The 24,790-nt window shown below is 31.1% G+C and overlaps 12 protein-coding genes across 12 annotated transcripts, besides 6 other annotated features; 8 read left to right on the forward strand and 4 right to left on the reverse strand.

Annotated features, from left to right (window-relative positions):
• Nucleotides 1-292: 292 nt before the first annotated feature.
• Nucleotides 293-384: a mobile genetic element.
• A 94-nt stretch (nt 385-478) lies between these two features.
• Nucleotides 479-549: a mobile genetic element.
• Nucleotides 550-696: 147 nt separating this feature from the next.
• TVAGG3_0901610 (Rab GTPase binding) lies at nt 697-1,389 on the forward strand (the record flags this gene model as incomplete). The annotated part of the gene is made up of 1 exon (XM_001305730.1): nt 697-1,389. The coding sequence occupies one exon, from the start codon at nt 697-699 to the stop codon at nt 1,387-1,389; it is 693 nt and encodes a 230-aa protein (XP_001305731.1).
• Nucleotides 1,390-1,605: 216 nt separating this feature from the next.
• Nucleotides 1,606-1,708: a mobile genetic element.
• A 1,681-nt stretch (nt 1,709-3,389) lies between these two features.
• TVAGG3_0901630 (Cullin homology domain family) lies at nt 3,390-5,705 on the reverse strand (the record flags this gene model as incomplete). The annotated part of the gene is made up of 1 exon (XM_001305731.1): nt 3,572-5,689. The coding sequence occupies one exon, from the start codon at nt 5,687-5,689 to the stop codon at nt 3,572-3,574; it is 2,118 nt and encodes a 705-aa protein (XP_001305732.1).
• Nucleotides 5,706-5,866: 161 nt separating this feature from the next.
• TVAGG3_0901640 (uncharacterized protein) lies at nt 5,867-6,387 on the forward strand (the record flags this gene model as incomplete). The annotated part of the gene is made up of 1 exon (XM_001305732.2): nt 5,878-6,339. One exon carries the CDS (start codon nt 5,878-5,880, stop codon nt 6,337-6,339), a length of 462 nt encoding a protein of 153 aa, XP_001305733.1.
• Nucleotides 6,388-6,533: 146 nt separating this feature from the next.
• Nucleotides 6,534-7,451, reverse strand: TVAGG3_0901650 (spindle assembly checkpoint; the record flags this gene model as incomplete). Its single annotated transcript, XM_001305733.1, has 1 exon — nt 6,534-7,445. One exon carries the CDS (start codon nt 7,443-7,445, stop codon nt 6,534-6,536), a length of 912 nt encoding a protein of 303 aa, XP_001305734.1.
• A 653-nt stretch (nt 7,452-8,104) lies between these two features.
• Nucleotides 8,105-8,564: a mobile genetic element.
• Nucleotides 8,565-9,367: 803 nt separating this feature from the next.
• Nucleotides 9,368-9,397: a mobile genetic element.
• A 264-nt stretch (nt 9,398-9,661) lies between these two features.
• TVAGG3_0901680 (uncharacterized protein) lies at nt 9,662-10,124 on the forward strand (the record flags this gene model as incomplete). Its single annotated transcript, XM_051251336.1, has 1 exon — nt 9,662-10,124. A coding segment is annotated over one exon (463 nt), but the record flags the coding sequence as incomplete, so codon positions are not given.
• Nucleotides 10,125-12,045: 1,921 nt separating this feature from the next.
• On the forward strand, nt 12,046-12,777 carry TVAGG3_0901690 (DNA/RNA polymerases family; the record flags this gene model as incomplete). Its single annotated transcript, XM_051251337.1, has 1 exon — nt 12,046-12,777. The coding sequence occupies one exon, from the start codon at nt 12,046-12,048 to the stop codon at nt 12,775-12,777; it is 732 nt and encodes a 243-aa protein (XP_051076911.1).
• Nucleotides 12,778-13,262: 485 nt separating this feature from the next.
• TVAGG3_0901710 (integrase core domain containing protein family) lies at nt 13,263-14,765 on the forward strand (the record flags this gene model as incomplete). The annotated part of the gene is made up of 1 exon (XM_051251338.1): nt 13,263-14,765. The coding sequence occupies one exon, from the start codon at nt 13,263-13,265 to the stop codon at nt 14,763-14,765; it is 1,503 nt and encodes a 500-aa protein (XP_051076912.1).
• Nucleotides 13,263-24,790: part of a mobile genetic element that runs on past the window's edge.
• Nucleotides 15,412-16,077, forward strand: TVAGG3_0901730 (uncharacterized protein; the record flags this gene model as incomplete). Its single annotated transcript, XM_051251339.1, has 1 exon — nt 15,412-16,077. The coding sequence occupies one exon, from the start codon at nt 15,412-15,414 to the stop codon at nt 16,075-16,077; it is 666 nt and encodes a 221-aa protein (XP_051076913.1).
• TVAGG3_0901740 (Prim-pol domain family) lies at nt 16,598-17,756 on the forward strand (the record flags this gene model as incomplete). Its single annotated transcript, XM_051251340.1, has 1 exon — nt 16,598-17,756. A coding segment is annotated over one exon (1,159 nt), but the record flags the coding sequence as incomplete, so codon positions are not given.
• TVAGG3_0901750 (uncharacterized protein) lies at nt 18,242-18,910 on the forward strand (the record flags this gene model as incomplete). The annotated part of the gene is made up of 1 exon (XM_051251341.1): nt 18,242-18,910. One exon carries the CDS (start codon nt 18,242-18,244, stop codon nt 18,908-18,910), a length of 669 nt encoding a protein of 222 aa, XP_051076915.1.
• TVAGG3_0901760 (phage tail repeat-like family) lies at nt 19,780-21,039 on the reverse strand (the record flags this gene model as incomplete). Its single annotated transcript, XM_051251342.1, has 1 exon — nt 19,780-21,039. One exon carries the CDS (start codon nt 21,037-21,039, stop codon nt 19,780-19,782), a length of 1,260 nt encoding a protein of 419 aa, XP_051076916.1.
• TVAGG3_0901770 (uncharacterized protein) lies at nt 22,636-23,340 on the reverse strand (the record flags this gene model as incomplete). Its single annotated transcript, XM_051251343.1, has 1 exon — nt 22,636-23,340. One exon carries the CDS (start codon nt 23,338-23,340, stop codon nt 22,636-22,638), a length of 705 nt encoding a protein of 234 aa, XP_051076917.1.

Genomic DNA, 24,790 nt, shown 5'->3' on the forward strand with positions numbered 1-24,790 from the left:
ATTTTTTTTAAAAAAAGAATGAAACAAAGATTAAATATATTTGGAAATTATCATGTAATTAAGATATAAATAGAATTCAGTGTGAAAAAATGTTGTAAAACCCTTAACCTTAAATTTGTGTAGAAAAATTTTCTATTGAAATAAATTTGTGTAGATGAGTTGACATGAAAATAATAGCTTTTACAGTCAGTTTAACATGAATCTCATGATGGACCATAGCTGATGTCTTTCTGGAGATATTAGTTATAAATTATTGCACTCATGGAATAGAGTATTCCCTGAACATTTGAGGGTCAAGGATGTAAATTTACTCGGAATGGGTAATGTTCATTACAAAGTCTCTCATTCGATGAGAGATTTCGTAATGAACATTGCTTTAAAGTACTCTTACTACTCTTTCTTGGTTCCAAAAAGGCCCAGGATTCTGTAATTAATCAAATAGGAGAGAGTTTTTCCGAAGTCTATCATTTTATGCCCCAGTGTAATGTAGTTGTGGTGCTTAGCCAACAAAGAGCGAGGAAACATGTTTCTAATTCGTTTATACTGAAGATTGCTGTTTATTAAAATAACTTTCTTCAAAATTAAAAAAGATTTTAAACAAAGTTGATATAAAGATAGGCATTTGTAGACAATGATTGTCTTTGTTTGCAACAATCACGTGTACTAATAATTTTTGTAATTTTTTTTATTTGAAAAATGGCGGAGCTCAATTTTTCAACAGCACCCACACCAGATCCTCCTCAAGCAGCCTTCGACCAACACCTTCCACTAAGCAGCACTATTCAACAAGATTTCTCACGCGCTTCATATTTTTCAATTGATTTTTATAAAAAATACTTCGATGTATCCACAGAAGAGATAACTAAAAAGGTAAAAATGGCTGTGAATCCAACAGATAAGAAGTTTTTAACAAATCAAAATCAACCAGAATTATATGGATCAATTTGGTCAACAATAACTTCATTGTTTGTATCAATGATCTTTGGTAATCTTTCATCCATGATGAGTGGCAAATATTGGGAAGGAAATATCAGCTCTATGATCACTGCTTCGTTTTTCTGCTTCTTTTACATCATAATTTCGCCAATATTGTACAAATTCTTGGCTAAGCATGACGAATTCCCATCTTATATTGCGCTTGTTTCACTATTAGGTTACTCTACATTGTATTTTATTCCAATTTCGTTTGGTCGCTTTCTTGTTGGAAGAAAAATCAATATATTAATATCTATTGCAGGTGGTGCTGCCATGGCATACTCAATTTTTGTGAAATTGGTTGCGTTTTACAGTGATGATACTTCTAAGACGAAAACGATGATTGCCAATCTCGCAATTGCAGGCATTACTTTCCTTGTTCTTGTATTTATTCAATATTTAGCTTTCAAATAAAATGTTAGTTAATTTTTTAATTTTTTCAACCATTTATATAATATCAACAAATTAAGATCACACTTTCATCAGTTTAGCTCTTTATGCATAATCAGATAATGAATCAGTTATATAAGTTGCAAATATCTACACCTACACAATATGAAGTGTACCTTCACTCTGAGGTGTTACCCCCTGCATTTTCTTTCGTTGAGCTATCAAATTTTTCCAAGTTAAGGGTGCACTTACGCCCATCTGATTTCAATTCAAATATTTGACAATGGGCGTGAAGCGTCATTGAAAATCAACCTTAAACATCTGAATTGAAGGCCCTGTCATATTTATTCTTATGTTTTTCATTTCTGAACTTCAAAACGGCTCTCTTAGCCCCAAATCCCTTTTAAATAAATATACCACTAGCAAAGACGAACTCGCAAAAGCTAGAGATGATCTTCAACAAAAACAAAAGAACTTTGATGATCTTCAGGAAAATTCTCTTATTCCGTCTATTCTATTTTATAGTGCTGACTCCCGTTCTCAAATTCAAGAACTGAAAAAAAATGATTCAAGAAGAAGTTATACCACCATTAAAGAATATCAATTCCAATATTGATACCATTAAAAGCGATGTTTCGAGTCTTCAAAAAAGTTTTGATGATTTTAAACTAGATGTAACCAAAACTAATAAATTATTTATTGAAAATTTCAAACGCATTCAGGATAGTTTTAAGAGCCAGCACGAATATAATGATAATCTGCTCAAAGACGGCCTTATCATTCTACCAGATGACAAGAAATCAGACGCACAGTGATACCTTCTGCTAGGCTCACTTCCCATAATTATGATTTAACTAAAACATTTTTATTTTAACAATATTTTTTATTAGACGGTCTGACGGCTTCTCTCGTGTTAAGAACTGGCTTGCATGTTAACTTTTTTGACATAAATGTTCTTTGAATTTTTCTTTATATTATGGACATATTACCCTGCATTGAAGCTAAAAAGTGCTAGATATTCAAGAAATAAGTTTACAAATGCAGGGTAAAGGAACAATATCCTGCATTTGTAAACGCATTTCTTGAATTAAAATCTAATGTTTAACATTGAAGCCAAAAAGTGCAAACAATTCCTGATTTGTCCATGTAGGTGCAGGATCCTAGTGATGTACCCTGCAAATATATGAGCAAATCTAGTCCAGCTCGAATTTTTTGAATTTCAGAGACCAAAATTAGGAAAATAGTAAACAGTATATAGTATATAATATTAATAAGGGATTCACTAATCATGTACGATCAAATCCTCCGATCATGTGTCAAAGGGTATGTTTAGCATATTGCTTATAATTATAATTTGATTATATTTTTCAAATAAAATTAAATGTATTTTTAGTAAAAATGACATAGAAAATTCAATTCAAAATTATCGTTGTCTATTATGAGAGGCATTTCCTGCAAATCTATTCAAAGAACTAAAACAAAAGATCACAACATCAACAGTGATGGCTTTCAGCAAGAAATTTTGAAAGAAGTATATGAAATTTAAATAGAGTTCTTTAAAATACTTTTTATTATTTTGAAGATTTCGATAAAAAATGGTATGGTATATTACCAAGCTTATTACATCAATTATTAAATATATTGGATATATATTATAGCATTTAAATTCATAATTATCTTGTATGAAATAAGATAGGAAGGATTATTAGATATTAATAAGCCACAATAAGCAAAATTCAATAGTTACAAGTTTTAGTCCTATTCTGATTTATTTAAGTTCGGAGCTAATAGTGATTATTTCCAATTTGTAATTTTCCAAATGAATTCAAATGAGAATTATATAATATTTATATCACATATTCTTAATACGCTTGATTACCCTTTATTAATGACAAAAAATTTTCAAATTAAATATTCAATTATTAAAATTAGCTCTTTGGCAACCTCGCGGATAGTATAAGCTATTTGTGACATTGCATGCATATTCGCATAAATATTGGTCGTTTTCTAATGCTACTAAGAGCTGGACTACTTCTAAAAATTTATAAAAAAAATCCAAAATTTCTCCCCAGAGGGGGCTCCCTTGGGGATTGCTCCACCATATGGATTTCGGGGATTTGCCGCATGGTTATTTTTACGTTTTTTCTCTCAAACATTTCATCCGTGAATTTTTTTTTAACTACAAACAATATTTATTTAATTATAATCAAGTACTAAAACGGTAATTACCATTTGTTCCTTTAACAATAACATCAGTTGATATAAGTTCGTCGACGAAGTTAATGAAATCACCTTCCTCGAGCGGATATCTGAATGCCTGTTTCGTCTCCTCAAAAAGTGCGTCAAAGGGAAGTTCCCCGAATTTTTTGAGAGTGCAAACGATAGAAGTTCTGATACTTTCCTTTCTTCCCTGGAAAACATCAGCCTCCAGCCTATCCTTCTTCTTGCTGGCTATCAGCAAGCCCAGGGGAGGCAGTTTCATGGAGCTTTTCGTCACTTTAAAGTTTTGAGGAACAAATTTTCCTCCTTTTTTCGCAATCAAACCAACTTTCACGAGCTGATTCGCAATTTCATTAATATAGCACTGCTGTATGCCTGTGCTCTTCAAATCTCCATGCTCAACAATAGTCTTTAAAACTAAAAATTGAAGAGTTGAACTCCAAAATGTCACTTTTTTGTAAGTAAATGTCACGTTTTCTAAAGGATCAATCCATCTTATCATACACTTTCTCAATTGTTTGTAGAAGACCACGAACTTCTCTCTTGCATCTCTCACGTCGTCCGGCACATTTGCGTTTATGAAAGGGTAATGTGGCCATGAGTACGCGGTGATTGTTGTGACAGTGAATAGAAACGATTTTTTGGCATCGAAATCGCTTGTGTCTTTTTTGGACTCCTCCAAATCAGAGATCATTGTGTAGAGAGGGTTCATGCTTCCGTACTTTGCGAACTGCGACAAGTCCTTCAGAAGCTGTGTCTCCACTTCAGGCACTTCAGAGTTCGACAGCAGCCTCTGGCCGAGGAATTTCCTGTGGTAGTCCAAAAAAACGTCTGTGTTCTCAAGGAGCTGCAACAGCTCGATGATTTTGTTTTTGTTGCTCGTGAACTCAGTCAGAGAGTCCATGATCCTCGTGTGAGTGTACTTCGCAATCATGAACGAAACCTGGAACAGCGACTTGTTCAGTGTCTCCCTGACAGCCTGGATCGCAATCTGAGTCAGTTCGGCACCGGCGTCGTCCCTGTATTTCCTCAGCATAGAAAGAAGTTCCAAGATCTGCGCAACGCCGCTCGACTGGTTCTGCTTGATGAACGCGGAAACCCTGTCCTTGATGCCGGCGCCGAGGTGGTCGTGGAGGCTCGCAACAAGGGAGGCGTCGCCGCTGTCCTCGCAAAGAGATCTGAGGTCGGAAATGAACGACGGCTTCTCAATCAGAACGGCTTCGATGATCTGCTGCATGGAGTACTTGAAATAGTCGACGTAGATGTACTTCCGGGCGGCGGAGAGAGCGGGGATGGCGATGTTCGGCGGGAAAACAGAGAGATGGGCTGTTTCGCTCGAAATTATTCGCCTGGCGTTGGTGATAAAAAGAAATGGACCTAATTGAGGATCAATCGGGTGGCATCGGTAGTAGGAAGTGACTTCTTTGGCAATGGAGTCGGTCAGAGATGATAATCTGTCGATCTGACTGAAGTAATGGACGCTTCTTTTGATTTCTTGTCGATATAGCTTTTCGTCTTGGCGAGATTTGGTAAATGCTTGGGAAACTATAAGTAGAACATGATCAAGAATGGATGGATTGGTGGAGATTTCGGATTTGAGAAGTGTGTAAATAATTGAACTGATTGTGATGTTTTCGATCTTCTCCCACTGTTGGAAAATGGAGGAAATCAATACATGCTTCTTCGCGCAGACTTTGATGATATTTGCCACTTCTGTAATGTCATTGGCGCTCTCAATTGATTCAATTAGTTTTTTCGTCGGTTTTATGAGTAATTCACGGACATAACTCGTAATCTTTGGAATGTTATGGCTATCTTCTGTTAATTCGCTGATAATTGAAGAAGCTGTCGCATATCCAACGACTTCTTTTTCATTTACGATAGAATCTACAATTTGAAGTATTTTTGGCCATTCTTTATCAAATTCTAGTTTGTGCTCATTACATTGTAATGGAAATTGAGAAAAGTTTGTCCCATCAATGTGACGAATTTGTTGTTGGTGCCTGTTTTGAATCGCCAATTGATGCGGTGACCATGGAGAATCCGATTCAGATGACAAAGGCGATGAGTCATGCCTGATTTGTCGCCGGAATCCCTGACTCATCACCTTCGTATCGAAGAAAAAAAAAGTTGAAAAATTTGAATGAAAACTTTTTTACAAAATTAAAAAATTATATCAAAATGACATTGGTTAGCAATTTTAATTTATTATCCGTTCATTTCAGAAAAGTTGAGATAATTCTATAGTTTACACGGAATAGTTTTAAAACCCCGGCTCATCAATTTTTAAAGATGGATAAAAACCAACTTCTTGAACGTATCAAAGAAGACTTCACAAAAGAATTATTACTTGCTGTTGTTCTTGAAAGTGCTTCTAAATTATATACAGACAAGGGAGTCAAAGATCCAAAGGAATTTGCCACAACTATTGGAATCGCAACAGCTGGATCATTAGCTGATCACATAGCAACCGATTTATCTAATTTCGGTGTCTTAAATCTTATTGGTGGTAACACATTATCTGAAAAATACCTCTCAACTCTTATTTCAAATACAATTGGCTTTGGAGTTGCTACAGGTGTTTCTTATGCATTCGGAGAGAAATTCACCAACAAAGAACTTGCTTCAAAATACGGAAAGCGCATGTTAATGTCTTCTATAGTCTTTACCATTTCTAATTACGAGGAAATTCGTCAAATTGTAGTGAAGAAGTATCCTTCCCTCAGAAAGTATCTTCCAGCACCAAAAAACTAGTATAATGAGCTTTTCATAAAGATTTTAAAAATATATTATAGTACAACATTTTTCTCTTTTTCGCTGTATAAATTTGCATATCAACACATAGAAAAACACTCTATTCCTAATAAAACCTTGTTTTGACGATCATAAATTTATCAAAATTTAAAAATCACGTTATTTAGAAGAAATACATACAAATATTTTATTCTCTATATACAGATAAATAATAGAACACGATCTTTTGGATGAGATATGTTTCCATTTTCATATCCGTAACTTATAGCTGTTGCTAAGATATTTCCATTAGCTGAAAAATCAATAGATGAAATAGAAGTTTCATAGGGACCTAATTCATACCTTTGCTTCTTCATTTCAATATCCCAAACAATTATTTTTCCATCACTGCCAGCAGTAACAAGATCTCGAGTCTGCGGATTAAAGCACATAGAATTTATAGAATAAAGAAGTTTAGAATCGTCTTCAACCTGGTAATGAGCTTTAAAAGTGAAAGTATTGTTATTTGTATCACTTACTCCGACGCGTCCTTCGAAAGATCCTATAGCAAATAGGTCCTTGGTTGCTGCTACACAGCTGATATTATAGTGCAAAGGAGATTTTGTAACTTTACCTTTTTCTGGTCTTCTAGTATCGAATGTAAATATGTTTTGATCACCACAACCGCATATAACTGAGTATTCATCCAAAGTAGACACTGAATACACTTTATCTTGTAGACTTAGCTCTGAAATTGGATTCGGAGATCTGAGATCCCATGTTTTAACTGTTTTATCAAAAGAAGAAGAAATTATCTGTGATGAACCTAATGAATAAGCTAGACATGAAACTGCATCATTATGAGAACCGATTTGCTTTCCATTTGCTGAGATAGCTCCATCAGCACCACCACTTACACATGTATGTTCGGCCCATTCGCATGCTAATTGAGGACAATCAAATTTAAATGTCTTAAGTAGTCTTTTTGTCTTGATATCATAAGTATGAAGACTTCCATCCCAAGTTGAGAAAGCAAGATAATCACTATTGGTTTTGCAAAATCGAATGCACGATATACCATCTGTTTCTTCAATTCGTAGCTCGATGAAATTGTTCGAAGAAAACATTGGTATAATTTTTAAACGTTCACTTTTTATTCCAATTTCAAAAATCGCTTATAGTACCAACCATAAGAATAGGTAATTCACACGATTCTATGGTAACTTTATCATTATTTAATAATTATTCATGAAATATATATTATTAGGAGAATTCTTTTTTTTTATTTAGTTTTAACAGTCTGTTAATTAAGGAGAACCAAGTTAAATAATGCATATAATCACATATATAGGTGAAATAATGAATTTAATATGGAAATTGCAAGGTATTGAAAGTAGTATATATGGATGGGTTGTGTGACTTTTTTTGTAAACGTAAGAATTCATACGATATTGAACGATTTTGTATCATTTTTTTTAACATATGAAGTAAAAAATGTATGATTCTTACGGTTTTTATTCTTACGTTTTTGAATAAATCAAGATTTAAAAATGTATGATTCTTACGGTTTTTATTCTTACGTTTTTGAATTCATACATAAAAGAAGCTATATATATATAGATGATGTCAGGTTATTCAATAATTAAACATTGTTTAAATCCTGATTGGAATCAATGGAGTCATGAATGAGTAAAATAAACTTTAAAAATAAATTGAAACTAATGATTATTTGAATTTATGAAATCAATTATTTGATTCATTCTTTCTTCAATCTCTTCTATTCTTTTTGTTAAATCATCTATTTTTATTTTGTATGAAAATGAGCGTCAAAACTAACGACGTTAAAAAATTGGGATTCACAAACAGGGAAATAAAGGATATATTAGAGGAGGCAGGTTATGAGGTTGATAAATATTATTTAAGAAATTGTCAAAAATTCGCGGAGTTTTTAAATGAGTTTGATTATGATGGAAAAATGAATAAAGATGATGTTATAAATTTCTTATATCCCGCATCTAAAAAAGAAAAACCTAAAGAACCTGATGTTTTCCCTGAATATTATGAAGAACGAATTAAAGATGATGAATATGATGAAATTGAAAGACTGGAAAAAATAAGAGATGAAATAGATGAAAAAATTAAGGAATTAAGAGAAGTTGAAAAATATAATGAAAATGAAGTAGAGGGTTTAATGAATATCCCAGCTTCAGAATCAGAAGTTCAGAAATCTCATGAAGAAAGATATAAAAATTATGTCTTAGAATCAACACAAAATTTATTAGATGGTGAAATAGATGAAACACTTTCGGAAGAAGGTATTAAATTTATTCGTAAACATAAGTTACAATTTATTGATAAAGAAGAATACCCTTGTATCTTACTTTCACCCCCTCTCGATTCTGAGAAATTCAAAAAAGCTCTTAAAAACGTGACATATGCAACTAATACGATTAAGAAAGAAGATCATGATATTTACACAAATTATTATTTAAATAAATGCACAGGTGTTGATAAAGTTTTTGATTTATTAGATAAAATATCAAAAGAAACCATTGGAACCTATAAAATTTTGTGTGATTGCGGTTTCATTGTTGAAGATACTAATAATGTTTCATATGAAAGAACAGCACCGAAGGAAGATGAAGTGGAAAGGTCTATACCATTCGTTATTAAGAACATAAAAGATATGAAAACTTATAAACATTATATTTATGAGAGAGGGTCAAAGTTGCTATTTGTCACTTTTCCACAAGAATATAATGGGGGAAAAGTTATCATATAGTTGATCTCATTCACTGAGGTGAGAGATGCATGTAGTGTAATGGGATAAACAGTGGGATTGCTGCTCTAAGTCCTAGGTTCGAGAGACCTTAGCTTCATTTTTCTCTTTTTTATTGACGTAAACTATTCAATTTTTGTGTTCTCCATTCAAATTTCAGAATTTTTTTTGCAGATTTCACGCTACATTCGAAGTTACCTTTTGTAACAACCACCACTGCCTACGAAAGACGAAAGTGTGTCACGATTTCACCCGGAAATCCGACGGTTGTTTAAGAGTATGCACTTTTGTCACCTACTCTTATATTTATTCATTTATTTCAGAAAAAATGGAAGCAACCCATAAAACATCTTCTCATCATTTTATAGCTATTCATACATTCCTTTTCAAAGTTGTGAAATTAAATAAGACAGGAATTAGATTTAATGTATCAGGGTACACATTCTTGAGTAAATTAAAATGTATTCGTCACGTCGCGGATGATAAAAATTTATGTGTTCTTAATTCATTTTATGGGCTTTAAAGAATAAACTTTATTTTTTAATTTTTTTTATTCTTACATAAATGAACAAAAACGGAACAGCTAAAATGAATGATAATCAAATTAGAGCAGAAGGTAGAAGGTTATTTAAACGCTTCTATAACATTCCTGATGGTGTTAATCCTAAAACTCGTAGAAGCTATTTAAATGAAGCAATAGATGCATATGAAGGGTTTGACATTTCATCAGAAAGTGAGAGATTAGCGAGAATGTTAAATGTTAATATTGATTTCTATTATTGTGATCCTCAACCAGAAGACGTGGACATAAATAAGGTAGACTTTCCATTAGTGGAATCAATAATGATAGATCCAGAATTTGAAACAGTAAATATTTTATTAACACAGAGTCCATGTGGAAAACTTCACGCTGACAGAATAACAGACGTTGAAGCACTCACCGGCTATAAAGTTTGTCCATATTGTAAAGAAGAAGTTTATTCTATCCGTGATGATCCAGAAAGGAAAAACCAAAGAAGATTTTTAAAGCATTGTGAGAAATGTAAAGAAAATAATGGAGATTAATTCAAGACGTTCAATTGCAAAAGACACAGCAACCATATGCACCACATATTACGAAACAGAAGATATATCAGTGGTTATTAGCTCACAATTTGCAGGAATATTATCAACCGACAAGATATTATATTACTTTTGACTTCGAAACATTAGAGACTAAAGAAGAATTACAACTTTCTGAGTGTGCAACTTTGAATGCTTACTTAAAACCATTCATGGTATCACCAACAGTTAAATTAAATGATAAAACATACACGAGGAATTTTTGCTTAACTTCGAGTGATTCTTTTATTTCTGATTGGATTGAGTTTTTATTTTCAACCTGTTCATTAGTTGTTGAATCAAATATTGAACAATACAATGAATTATTGAAGCCGCAAACGGTGGGGACTTTGTCTCATACATTAAATGAAAAACAGAAGGAAGCATTTAAAGAACTTCTAGATGAGGAATTCAATAAAGTGAATATCATAGGTTTTAATTCGGGAAAGTTTGATTTAAATTTAATTCTTCGTGATTTAAACACTGCAAAATGGAAAATAAAATCAATGCTGGGTTCATCTTCACAATTTAAGCAAATCATTGTAAAGAAAACAAACGTTCCATATGAATTAAGATTTATTGACATCAGAAATTATATAGCGGGTGGGACATTAGACCAATTCACTCAAGATTTCGGAAACAATAAATCACGTGTTAAATCCTTTTTCCCTTATCAATTCATCACATGGGAAAATTACGAAGAAGAATTATATAAAGAGGAACCATTCACGAAAGATTCATTTTATTCAGCATTAACTCAAGAAACTATATCAGATAGTGATTATCAAATATATCTCAATGATGCTAAAAACTTTAAGAATAGATTAGAATATTTTATTCATTATTGTAATAAAGATGTTGAAATTATGATTGACCCAATTGATAAAATTATTGATGAAACATTTGTTTATAAAATTGATATGCTTCATAATCTTTCTTTATCATCGAATGCTTCAATGATTCGTTACGCTTTAGCATATAAAGACTTTAATCCTAATGAAAAATATCCTGAGGAAAAGAAAGAATCAAGTTTTGAATTAACGAAAAAGTATTGGAAATATAAAATTGAATCATATAAGAAACAAGATAAAAAAGCAGAAAGAGATACTAAAAATAATGTTTCAATGGATGATTTTCAATACTATCACGATTTAATCCTTTCATCTAAATGCAAAATGTGTGGTAAAGCGTTTACATATGCAAATAAACCAACATTAGATAGAATCGATAATGAAAAACCACATACCAAAGAAAATTGTCAGTTAATGTGTTGTTATTGCAATGTCGTAAAATCAAATAAAGATGAAGATGTTCAACGTTTAAGAATCAATTTAAGAAATTATGCATTAAAAAATAATTTACCAATGACTTTAGATTCAGTTGAAGCTTATCACATTCTCCGTAATGGAATTACTGGTGGTTTATCAAATGTTCAACATAGAGTAAATCTTAAAGGAATCACGCACATTAATAAACTTTCATATAATCCAGAAACTAAAACTGTATCAAATGAGGACACCACCAACATCATGACTCATTTCGTTGGTGTTGACTTTAATTCATTATATCCTTCATCATTTTCATCTAATCCTCATGATTTCATTCAATATACTGACCATAAAATGTATATGCCGGGAAGATTGAATGGTGTTATCATTTGTGATACAGCAACAAAGAAAGCAAAAGCACTGGGAATAATTAAGAAGAAAAATAATTTATTCGTGGCTGAAGTAAAGGGTCACATTGATGAAAAATACATTAATGATTACATAAACTTTTTACCGATAATAAGAAACTTAGATATTATCACAGATGAAAAAACAATTGGCAGTTTTATGTATAATTACATGAAATCAAACAATCTACCAGTTGACCAGAAACAGAGAAAATTAACTCAGTTAGCATCAACACACAACCAATATCAACCATTTTCTTCTTATTATCTATGGTATCTAATAGACAGATTTCATTTTATCATTGATGATATTCAATCAATTTTAACATTTACTAAAAACACTTGCTTTAATGAATTTGCGAACGAATTTATGAATGAAAGACAAAAGGCTGAATTAGAAGGAAATAAAGGAAAAAGTTTATTTTGCAAGATTTCACTTAATGGATCATATGGTTACGATGCAATGAATACACAAAATTACACAAAGACTAAAATAATGAATGCACAGAAGGCACGCGTTGCATGTATGTCAAATAAGTTTAAAAACATAAGAGAAATAGGTGAAGATACATATCAAATGATGCTCAAAGATAGATTTTATAGATGTGAAACATGTTTACAAGAGGCATTCTTCACTTTAGATAATGCTAAATACTGGTATTTGGTTTTCATTTATGATTTTATGTATAAATGCATGAATGTTAATCGTTTTCATTTCATTGAAGGTGATACTGATTCATCTTATTGGGCAATCGCTGGCGACCCAAATCTTCCTAACACTCAAGCATTTCAAGCAATTGTTACTGATAAACAATTTTATGATAAAAACATTTTCAAATTCGCACCATTTGATTTCTTCTGTTTTGATGAGAAATTTAAACCTAAATTAAAGAATAAAAGCTGAAGAAAAAGCACATGAGAAAAAATTATTGGGTTTAGCAATTGAGAAACAAGGTGATAACATGGTTGCTTTATGTCCTAAGTGTTATACATCATTCAACGGTTCAATTGATGGAGGTGATTTTAAAAAAATTGCACAAAAAATGAAAGGTGTTAGTTTACGACAAAATAAACAATTAACACCTAAAAATTATTTGGATATAATAAATGATAAAGTGATATTTGATGGTCAGAATATTAATTTACAACTTAAAAACAGGACGATGACTCGCTTAACAATTGGTAAGACTGCATTAACAGGAGCACACACTAAGGCTGTATGTTGTGAAAATGGATGTTGTATGCCATTTATTTAATACAATTTTGAATAATTTATTTTTTAAAAAAATGGGATTCACAAATGAGGAAATAAAGGAACCGTTAATGATGGTTTTGATTCTTGATCAAAGAGGTGGGCACCCTTAAAACATTGATTTTATTTTTATATAAATGGATAACACAGATTTAAAAATTTTAATTGATGATTTAGTACTTAATCAAAATTTTCTTAGTTATTATGATTTAAAAGCATATCTCCAAAAATATGATGAAAATATAATGGGTGATGATATGGAATATTATTATCCATATTATAAAAATGAAATTTTGAAATATCATGATAAAATAATTTCTAAAATTAAAGACAAAATTAAAAATAATGAATATTCAAAGGGAAAAACTAAATCACAACTTAAACAGTTGAAAGATTTCAAAAATAAAGTATTAACAGAAGAAGATATTGATGAATTATATAATTTATATAATCCTGAGCCGCAAAAAACAAAGATGCAAAACACCCATGTCCTTCAGACCATAAATGATGCACAAGCTTTAATTTATGATTCATTAGTTAAACCATATTCAGCCCGACTTTTAAATGAAGATCAACTTTTGGAATTCATCCTTCAACATAAACTCGAAGCGGGAAAGTATATCAAACCTTTATATACAGTATATTTAAAACAAATGAATAAAATACATCCAGAATTAATGAAAGGAGGAATGAAATCCAAAATCAAAGCAGATAAAATTAAACCACTTGCAACACCAAAACCTCCAACGACAGTACCTCCTCCTTCAGTTAATCCTTCATCATTCACTTTATTATATCCATTTCAAACATTAAAGAAGCAAAAAGATTTTAAAAAGGATTTCAAGATATTAAATAAACCAATTGACCCAAAAATTCAACCGTTAAAGGAAAAATTTAGTCGCCCTTCATTTGCACCATATCCATATTCATACGAAATCGATCATTTAGAATATTCAAAAGGAAAAGTTACTTATTTATTTGCCATTAACATTAACACTAGATATTTATATTGCATTCCGGTGAAAGGGAAAACAGAACAGGAAACAAGAAGAGCTATACAATACTTACTAGATCATGAAAGAGTAGATAATATAAGGGGTGATGGTGATAAAGGATTTCAGGCAGCTATGACTCATTATTTCCCACAAATTAATTTTTACTTTTCATCTTCTCCATATACGTTTCATAATAAAATAGTTGATGCGGTAATGAGAACTCTTAGAGATGCGTTAGGGGTTAACGGTCAGATATATTGGGATGGAAACCATGACTCCATCATACAGCAGTTAGTATATTATTACAATAATACATGGCATAGAACTATAAACATGAAACCGGTGGAAATGAAAAATGATATTTCAAAAGAATGGGAATATATTAGAAAGCAAATGGAAAGGTTGAATGATGTTAAACATGAACAAATTAATTCGGGGCTCATGAATTTTAAACAAGGGGATAAAGTTTTGATTCATCTCGATTATGGAAAAACTGATAAATCAATGACAAAAAGAAGACGAAGATTTGACACAATAGCTGAATTTGTTAGATATATTAACGGCAATGCATTAGTTGAGGTTAACAATAAATTAATAGAAATTCCGATTTATTTTATTACTCCATTATATTTAAATAATATTTAATTTTTTTTATTTCGTAAGAAATGAGTGACAACGAAGCAGCCAAGAGTCCAGACGATGAATATAAAAAGAAACTAAACAGAATTAAATCAAAAATATGCTATTACAAAAAGAAGCCGCAATGTGGTGGGGTTGATGCCCATAAAACTAATGGAACTGAAAACGATAAAGAAATAATCGAAAAATGAGAAACTTACCGTTCAATCCTTAAACTGAGTGAAGCAAAAATAAAAGAGTTTAATAGAATAAATAAATTGATTGGAAGAGATGAATTTAATAAAGATGAATTTTTAAACTCAATCCAAATTTAATTTTTATTCCTCTTTGACAACATCTCTCTTTCCATCATTACTGCATAACCACATTTTCTCAATTTTAGTGGTTTGTTATTTTTAACATGTTCTTGCATCATTTTTATCATTTCCTCCCTTGTTATGATTCGTGGTAAATTTTGAGCTTGTGGGGTATCCATTTATGATAAAAATAAAAATTTAAATTATGCCGTTCTAAAGTTTGTGACAACATGACATTTTGACAACAACACAGGAAATGATTTGTCATGACTTCATCGGAATGAGTGTAAATGACCCAAAAATAAAGTTAGTTTTAAAATTATTTTTATTTTTTTATTTTGTATGTAAGAACAGAAATGTCAGTCGAAGCAAAAACATTCACTAACAAATCTAATGGCGAAACATTCACAAAAGGCACTTATAACGGTATTGAAGTCTTACGTAGAGACAAGGATGGTTACATTAATGCAACAAAGATGGCAAGAGAAGCAGGAAAGTTAAACCATTTAAACAGATTTCTCAATAGTGCTAAAATACAGGAAATTCTTGAGTTTTGGATGAACGAATACGGTGGAGCCAAAAGTGGCTCGACCTCAAAACAAGCATTTTATGAGCTTACTAAGGGTGTTATAAATGAATTCAAAGGTATTTACATACATCCTGACCTCGTTCATTTTGTTGCTGAATGGTGCTCTGTAAAGTATGCATTTTATGTCAAAGATATTATGGACTCCATAGACAAGAAAGTTCATGAGAAATTAGATGAAGAAGAACTTGAAGATACAGTAGAGAATGCTAAACCTTTGTTTGAAGAAGAAGTTGGAAAAATGTGCGAAAAACAATTAGAACATGAACGTGAGTTATGTTATGGTTATAGAGATTCTCCATACGAACTAGACCAATGGGAACAAGAAAATTTAAAGAGAGAATTTAGAGAATATGAACTCGCTAAGATAGCATTAGAAGCTGCAGAAAAGAAGTTAAAAGCTTGGGGTTGTTTTGTACAAAAATATTGTGAGTAAATGAACCATTTATTTTTATTGAATTCACCAAAAATAATTTTTAGGGTAGATGGTTAGATCTAACCTCATTTCTAACCTCATGACATTTTGACAACAACACAGGAGGAAGGCAGTTATGAATTATTTTTGAAGAACTGAAGGTGCTACCATGTTACCATGTGCTACCAGGTCATTTAACTTCTCTGAAAAAGTGTGACAACATGACATTTTGACAACAACACAGGTTATTCAATAATGACTTATTTTTGAAGAACTGAAGGTGCTACCATGTTACCATGTGCTACCAGGTCATTTAACTTCTCTGAAAAAGTGTGACAACATGACATTTTGACAACAACACAGGAAATAAATGTTTACGTTAATGTTTTCACTGTTACCATGTTACCATGTGCTACCAGGTCATTTAACTTCTCTGAAAAAGTGTGACAACATGACATTTTGACAACATTTACGAAAATATGATGCAGTCCAAAAATAAAGTTAGTTTTAAAATTATTTTTATTTTTTTATTCCTATATAAATGACGGCAACAAACAACAACAGCAACTATATCGTTTCTGATGAAAAAGTTATTGATTCATTAGCTGAGGAATTAGTTATGGCAGAAACTAAAACCCTCAACGAAAGAATTGGTGAAAACAGGATTGATTTACATAACTACCTCAAACACGATGGAGGAAGAGGAAGGAAAACTGGTATGGCTTTATTAGTAAATAAAATATCAAATTTAACGATTATAGATGTTGATATCAATAAATCATACAATGATGAACTTAAAGAAACAGTTAGAAAAGACATTTTATCAAAACTTTCGGATAAAGATGTTATTGTTAAAACCGCTTCAGGAGGTCTTCACATTTATTGCAACACTAATTTCTTCTATGCAGTTTCGAACAGAATGATTAAATGTTATTCCTGCAATGATTATGATATTGACATAATGACTTCTATTGATGATTCAAAGCGTTCATTAGTGGTTATGGCTGATTCAAGAGTTCGCAAGAATGCAACAGAACCAATCAATACATACTCATTCATTCGCGGAAGTTACGATTCAACATTAACTAGAACAGTGAATGATATATTAAATGATTTGAATATTAAGGTAAGAGTTGAACAGAAGAATGAAGAAATAAAGACTATCGTCAATGAAAACAAAGATGTAAACATTGACGATAAACTAGCTCAGAGCATAGTTGATGGCATCTGTGATTTTGAAGTACATAATGACGGTGGAAACATGAATTTAGAAAAAGAAATAACATTATTCACACTGTTTCAAGCTATTAATTCGTTACCTAATCATTTGATTAATGAAGCATACGATAACGTTTATAACTTCTGCAATTTAACTGAAAATGCAAAAAGTAATTTTGAAAAAGCACGTAGTAGATATGCACATTTAATGACTTCTCCATTTGTTTTGGTGAAGATTCTAAAACTATATCAAAAGGAATATTATGATGAATATGTTTTGCCTTTATTACGTAAGCCGAAAATAACATTTGACATCAAACTTGATGACTCGTTTTTGATAACAGATATTAGACGCAAGGCTGAAAATCATCAGTATAAAAACAGTTCTGAAGTAATTGAGGATTTATCACGTGTAATCCATTTTGTAGATTGTGGAAACAAATATTTCATTCAGAAAGATTACAACATACACGACAAAATGAATCAAATATCATTCGTTCTTCAATCAAACATGAAAGAGTCACTCAAAATGATTAAATTATTTAAAGAAGAAGGTAAAACCATAACAGCATGGGATGTACTACTAAATCAATTATCCTCATTAACCGTTAAGGGTGTTTGCTTTAAATCTGATTCCCCAGATGTTTTCTCAACGTTTCAGGGTTATAAATACAACATTCTCGAAAAACCAGATTACTCAAAAATTGAGATGTTTATGAATTTCATTAAAGAAGCCATTTGTGATAATAACGATGAAGTGTATAAATACCTTCTCGGCTGGATTGCATCAATGATTCAACATCCCGGAATCAAGAATGAAACAGCAATTATTTTGAAAGGACTTCAGGGAACAGGTAAAAACAGATTTACAGATATTATTTCTGAACTTCTCGCTGGTTATTCATGTAAAAACATTACTGAAATAAGTGAGCTAACGGGTAATTTCAATTCGGTTGTTGAAAATAAAATGTTTCTTGTACTTAATGAACTCAAGAATGTTGGTGAAGATAGACTCGCAAACTTCAACGCTTTGAAATCAATTATAACGGATAATGAGATTAGAATTAATGAAAAGAATCAACCCAGAAGAACTGCTCAGAATGTTGCAAACTTCATTTTCGTAACTAACAACGTCTACCCTGTCAAAATTGAAGTTGGAGACAGAAGATACGTAGTTTTAAGGGTTAATGGTAAATTCAAAGGTCAATTTGATTACTTCAAGAATTTAATGGATTCATGCACTAAGGAATTTTATGATAATTTACTGACGTATTTTATGCAATATGACCTTTCATCATTTAATGTACGAATCATACCGATGACTGAAGCCAAACAAGATTTAATCGAGTTATCAACAAATCCTTTAGATGTATGGATAAATACACATTATGATGAATTGTGTGCAGGTATGACGTGTGAAAATGCTCTATTCTGCAAACCATCAGACATGAAAGACAAAAACTTTCAAATGAGTATTAAGGATAAATGTGATAGGAAACATAGAAGAATAGACGGTAAACAAACATGGTGTTATGTTTTGAAAGAAGAAATGAAAGGATTATATAAACAGGTTGAACCAAACGATAATGAGGATTCATTTACTGACGATGAAATACCTGTAAATGAAGCTTTATAAAGTATGATTTGAATTTATTTTTGCATTAATCCTCCTGTGTTGTTGTCAAAATGTCATGAGTTAAATGACCTGGTAACATGGTAGCACCTTCAGTTCTTCAAAAATAAGTCATTATTGAATAACCTGTGTTGTTGTCAAAATGTCATGTTGTCACACTTTTTCAGAGAAGTTAAATGACCTGGTAGCACATGGTAACATGGTAGCACCTTCAGTTCTTCAAAAATAAGTCATTATTGAATAACCTGTGTTGTTGTCAAAATGTCATGTTGTCACACTTTTTCAGAGAAGTTAAATGACCTGGTAGCACATGGTAACATGGTAGCACCTTCAGTTCTTCAAAAATAAGTCATTATTGAATAACCTGTGTTGTTGTCAAAATGTCATGAGTTAAATGACCTGGTAACATGGTAGCACCTTCAGTTCTTCAAAAATAAGTCATTATTGAATAACCTGTGTTGTTGTCAAAATGTCATGTTGTCACACTTTTTCAGAGAAGTTAAATGACCTGGTAGCACATGGTAACATGGTAGCACCTTCAGTTCTTCAAAAATAAGTCATTATTGAATAACCTGTGTTGTTGTCAAAATGTCATGAGTTAAATGACCTGGTAACATGGTAGCACCTTCAGTTCTTCAAAAATAATTCATAACTGCCTTCCTCCTGTGTTGTTGTCAAAATGTCATGTTGTCACACTTTTTCAGAGAAGTTAAATGACCTGGTAACACATGGTAACATGGTAGCACCTTCAGTTCTTCAAAAATAAGTCATTATTGAATAACCTGTAAACATTAACGTAAACATTTATTTCTGCAGTTCATTCATTACTTCATTACCTAATTAATTACAAACATAAAATATATTTAGTTCATTCAATAAATGCGGTACCATGCGAATACAGTCATAAATGGTGGCATGTAATCTTTACCCAAGCCTGTTGGATTTGTTGTGAAAGTGTGTGAATGATTTCCTCCTGGTTCAGTTGGTCGAAAAGTCTTTTTTGCCGAATGGTTATAATCTGGAGATAAAACGTCATTGCCAGCATAATATTCTGAGTTGTATAATGGGTGGTCTCTTAATGAGTGACTATGGTCACCAGAAAAGTTTGTAGTTCCTGTATGAGTGTGCGGTGGAATGTTTTCAATATTTATTTTCTTTGAACCTCCTGTTTCCTTTGAAGAGTTTGCACAATACAAAAACCTGTCGACTATTTGTTCCCATGCACCAACACCAAACATTACTTGAGGACCTCTTGCATCCATAGATGTATAAATAGAACCTACTGGGTTCATTAAATCAAACATATGAGATATTATAGGATTGTCTCTTTTGAACTTAAAATATAATGCAACTATTTCAGGTTTCTTCTGGTTTGTGTCGGAATATTTTTTATAATATAATCTTATGTTTTCAGGGTAGGTAAAATCTTGACTATAATATTTATTTCTGTCATCTGTATAATAATATACTATTCTCGTTTTTTCTATTGCATTATATCTTTTATATCTATAATAATCTAAATATAATGTTAGCTTTTGTTCATCTACATGTGGTGTTCTGTCGTCATCTCCATAGTCATAATAATATGGTGCTGGAGCTGGGTTAGGCAATGTCATATCTGTCATTTCATAAACTCTTAAATATTTCTTTTGTTCGTCTCCATATAAGTTTAAGTAGCAGTTGTTGTCTAATGGAACTTTAACTTGTGTGTCATCATTCTTTTTATAGCTTACATACATTTCATTGTTATTTTTCGGAATGAGTTTATACCGTATACCATTTTTTAAGGAGTGTACAAACTCCCATCTAAAATATTTATTTTCTTCATTGACATAAAAGTCACCAACAATAGTTTCAATATTTTTTGTTCCTATCAAACTTTGGTATATTTCATCAACATAAACCAAATTTGCTTTCTTCTCTAACTCATCGTTAACATAAGTTTTATCCGCTTTAAGGTCTAAACATCCTGAAACCCATCCTGTATCAGCTTTAGTTTTTAAAATCTTTGATGTCCATTCATGATACCATTCAACCCTTTCTTTAATTTCATTATCTTTTTCATTAACATAAGTTTTATCTGCTTTCTTCTCTAACACAGCAGCAACATATTCTTTATCTGCTTTCTTCATTATGTCATTTAGGAAACCTTTTATGAATTCCTCATTTAAATTAAATCTTCCAATCTTCAAAACTTTAGGAAATGCATTTAATGCGTAATATCTTTGTTCTTCTGGTGGAATTGATGTTATATCATCCGTTATACCTTTAATTTTAGAATTCATAAATAAAATTTCTTTTATATTTGATATCACTGCACCACCTTGCAAACGAATTCGAAATGGTCATTTTTCAATACTATCTCCAAATCTCCATATTTCAACCTTTGCGTTTGTTCTGCCGTCTTTGAATTATATGCATATATGGCGTATGTAATGGTCTGAAGGACCTGGGTGTTTTGTGCCTTAAGTTGTTGTGGTTGCTGTTGTTTAATCATTTATTATGATTTAAAAATAAATATTTAATCTGTTATCTCATCAGCTATTTTTTCTATTTGAAATTGCCATAATATTTCATTCATAAATTCTAAATCACAATCAAATAGGTCAGTTATTCTAAATTTAATATTTGATAAATCTTTTGAATGAAGAATAAATGAATTCCCAGATAATTGAAACGGATATGATAAAGAAAATGTGTTTAAGTTGATGGATAAAATGTTTTGTATTGATGGGTAAGAATTAGGGTCTAATGTTTGATGTGAAAATCTCATTGGGGTATTAACTTTATCACATTTGATTAAAATGAAATTGGAACCAGTGTCAGAATACAAAACATCCCCAACATCTTTTTCAAAATTTAATATCCCCAACAATGAACGAAGATGAGGAGTACAAAATTTAATTTTCAGCGGAAATTTAATAAGGTTATTTATTTCATCAAGTTCAAAAAGTTTATCAGGTTTTGATTTAAAATTTTCTTCATACCATACGATAAATGATTCATTTAAATAACTTAAAATCATGTTAATATCCCATTTCGTTATCACATTATTTATATACATATCATACGTTTTTTCAAGGTCATCTTTAATAAATGATATATAATCTGAAGGGTCTAAAAGAATGGGATTAAATTTACCACTCACAGAAACGAGAGTAACATTATAAATTCCGCTAACTGTTAAATTTAATTCACAGTTATTATTCGAAATAATATTGATAATTGACATTTTTTATTACGATTAAAAATATGGTAAAGCGTTATTTTCCAGTGATAAATAAAACTAGAATAAGATTACCTCAAGAATTCATAAATTCAACGAATAAGAAATTCATTCATGTTATAAATTTTAGTGTTTTCAGAAAATATGAGTCAATGTCATATTCATCAACAGGTTATATTTCACTTCATTCAAATTTAGTTCAATCAAACCCATATAATGACCATTTCATAAGATTTTCAGATGGTATTAAAAATGTAATTGATAGATTAAAATATGAACAGATTGACAATATCGAATTTTTGGAATTTTGGTTTAAATATCCCGATGGAAAAAAGATTGAAGTTAAAGATAAAGCAGATACTATAACAAAAACAATTACAATGACCGATCCGGATAGTGGGGAACAAAAAGAAATAAAACAAACGATAGAAACTGGTGAAAGGTCAATTATTATTGATTATGATTCAAAGGATTATTATTCGATAATGTTAATGCTTGAATATTAAATAGCCTTAACAAAGAATTTTTCAAGTGATATTTTATATTCATCAACTATTTTATTATAAATATTATTATATGTTAAATGAAGTTCAGTTGTTGTTCCATTCTTTGATATCTTAATTGTGCTAATATCCTTTATAGGATTTATTTTTGCAACTGTTCCGCAGCATGAAACCTCATCATCTATGAAAAATTGAATCTTAACGTCTGAATCTTGAACATCACAAAGAATGGCGATAATGTGAATTAATGATTCATAAGGTAAAATAATTAAACCGGATTGGTCAATTAAATTTATTATTGAATCATAATTATTAATTATTATATCACGGTAAATTTTCATTAATTCTGAATTAATGTCTATTTTATATGGCGCATTGCGACTGGAATCGTAGATTCCTGGGTTCTCGATGTTTGATGAAAGAGGTGGGGGGTATGTTGGATAAGTGGGAATTTCAACAGGTTCTTTACCGGGTTCAGATAAAATGATTGGGTCTCCATTCTCATGGTTTTCTTCATTCTCCTCCTCATTCTTCGGTAAGTCACGAGTTAATAAATTTGGTTGAGTTGCTGACCTCGTTAATTCGGGGCTAACATTAACTTTAACATTTTGAAAAATTCGTGATTTATCATCATTTACGTTATAACCAACCGTAATCTCTGCTTTTGCGTTAGTGTTCTTTTGACTAGTGAAACGTCTTCTCATTTATAATCGAATAAAAAAATATATTTAAACTTTTATTTTGCTGGAACTTTTGAATCTATTATTCCCTGTATTTGTTCATGAAGTTGATTTTTAGCTGTTTCATCGAAATTAATAGACCGAATATATTCATTAATTGCATTCTTATAATCATCTGATTTCTCAAATTTTCTTTTATCTGATTCCTTAACTAAATCATAAGTTAAACCTCGTTGCTGATACAATGGTTTCTTAATTAAATCTTTGAATGCTTGAGATAAAGCACCTGATGCAATTCTTGCTACTATAATTGGTTGGAATTGATGTTTAAGTTCATCTTTAACATTTGCGAAAACTGGATCGAATAAAGCAACTTTAAAGAATTTCTTAGCTGAAATTTCAGGTCTAATATTTGCATATTGACCATCAAACTGGTTAGAATATCGTGGTAATCCATCCGGTCCCTCTTCAATAGTATTTAATTCTTCATTGAAATAAGAATATGGATTATGACGGTATGAATTAATTGGACCATTTTCACCTTCTCCAATGTATTGTTTAACAGCTTTTCCATTTTCATCAAATTGCATAGGATAACGTTCATTATATGCTTTACGTTTAGAATAATCAGATATACTTAATTTATAACCATTTATGACTTTAATATTACCTTGACCATCAGTAACGAAAACTTCATTTATACCATCAGGTTTTCCATTTGGACCCGTAATGTCTGCTTCATGTGCTTCCCAATTTGTACCATGACGTTTGGCATATGCTTGAGCTTCTGGTAATGTTAAAACGTTTCTCATTTGTTTAACATCTTTTTGAAGACCAGCAACAATATGAACTAATTCTTTCATTCCATCAGGAACTTTCATAGTTCTATTATATGCACCCTTTTTGTTTGTTCCTTGTTTTAATGGAACCTGTAGAAGATTTGCTATTTCTGTTATGTTTAATTATAAATAAAAAATAAAAATTAATTATAAAAAGTTAATCAAATCTATCAACACTTCCTTTATTTAAATCAACTATTATTTTTCCATGTTCACCTAATTGCTGATATTGTGTGTAAAGTTCATTAATGCTCATTGGTAAATTCACTTGATAAAGCATAACGTTCAACTGTTGACGACTAAACCCACTGAAAATGAAAAGGGTTGATAGATTTGATTTAATGTTTGTGCTTAATGCTTTGAAATATTGAACAGCCATAAAGAATGAACACTGAATGTGTCGACATTGAGTTAATAACTGATTAAAATATGATTTCTCATTTGTTATTAGTTTTGATTTCACCGCATCATCTAGAAAAATGAGTGAATGCAAAAATTCTCTATCAAAATTTGAAATAGAAAGTGTTTCAAATAATTCATCCCGTTGTTTATCAATAATTTTATCCTCTAATCCTTGCTTCTTGATTGTATTATATAATTCTTTATACATTAAAAAGTTTTTTAAATAATCTTCT

Source organism: Trichomonas vaginalis, chromosome I, assembly GCF_026262505.1.
Source record: "Trichomonas vaginalis G3 chromosome I, whole genome shotgun sequence".
In the NCBI taxonomy this organism is placed as follows: Eukaryota; Parabasalia; order Trichomonadida; family Trichomonadidae; genus Trichomonas; species Trichomonas vaginalis.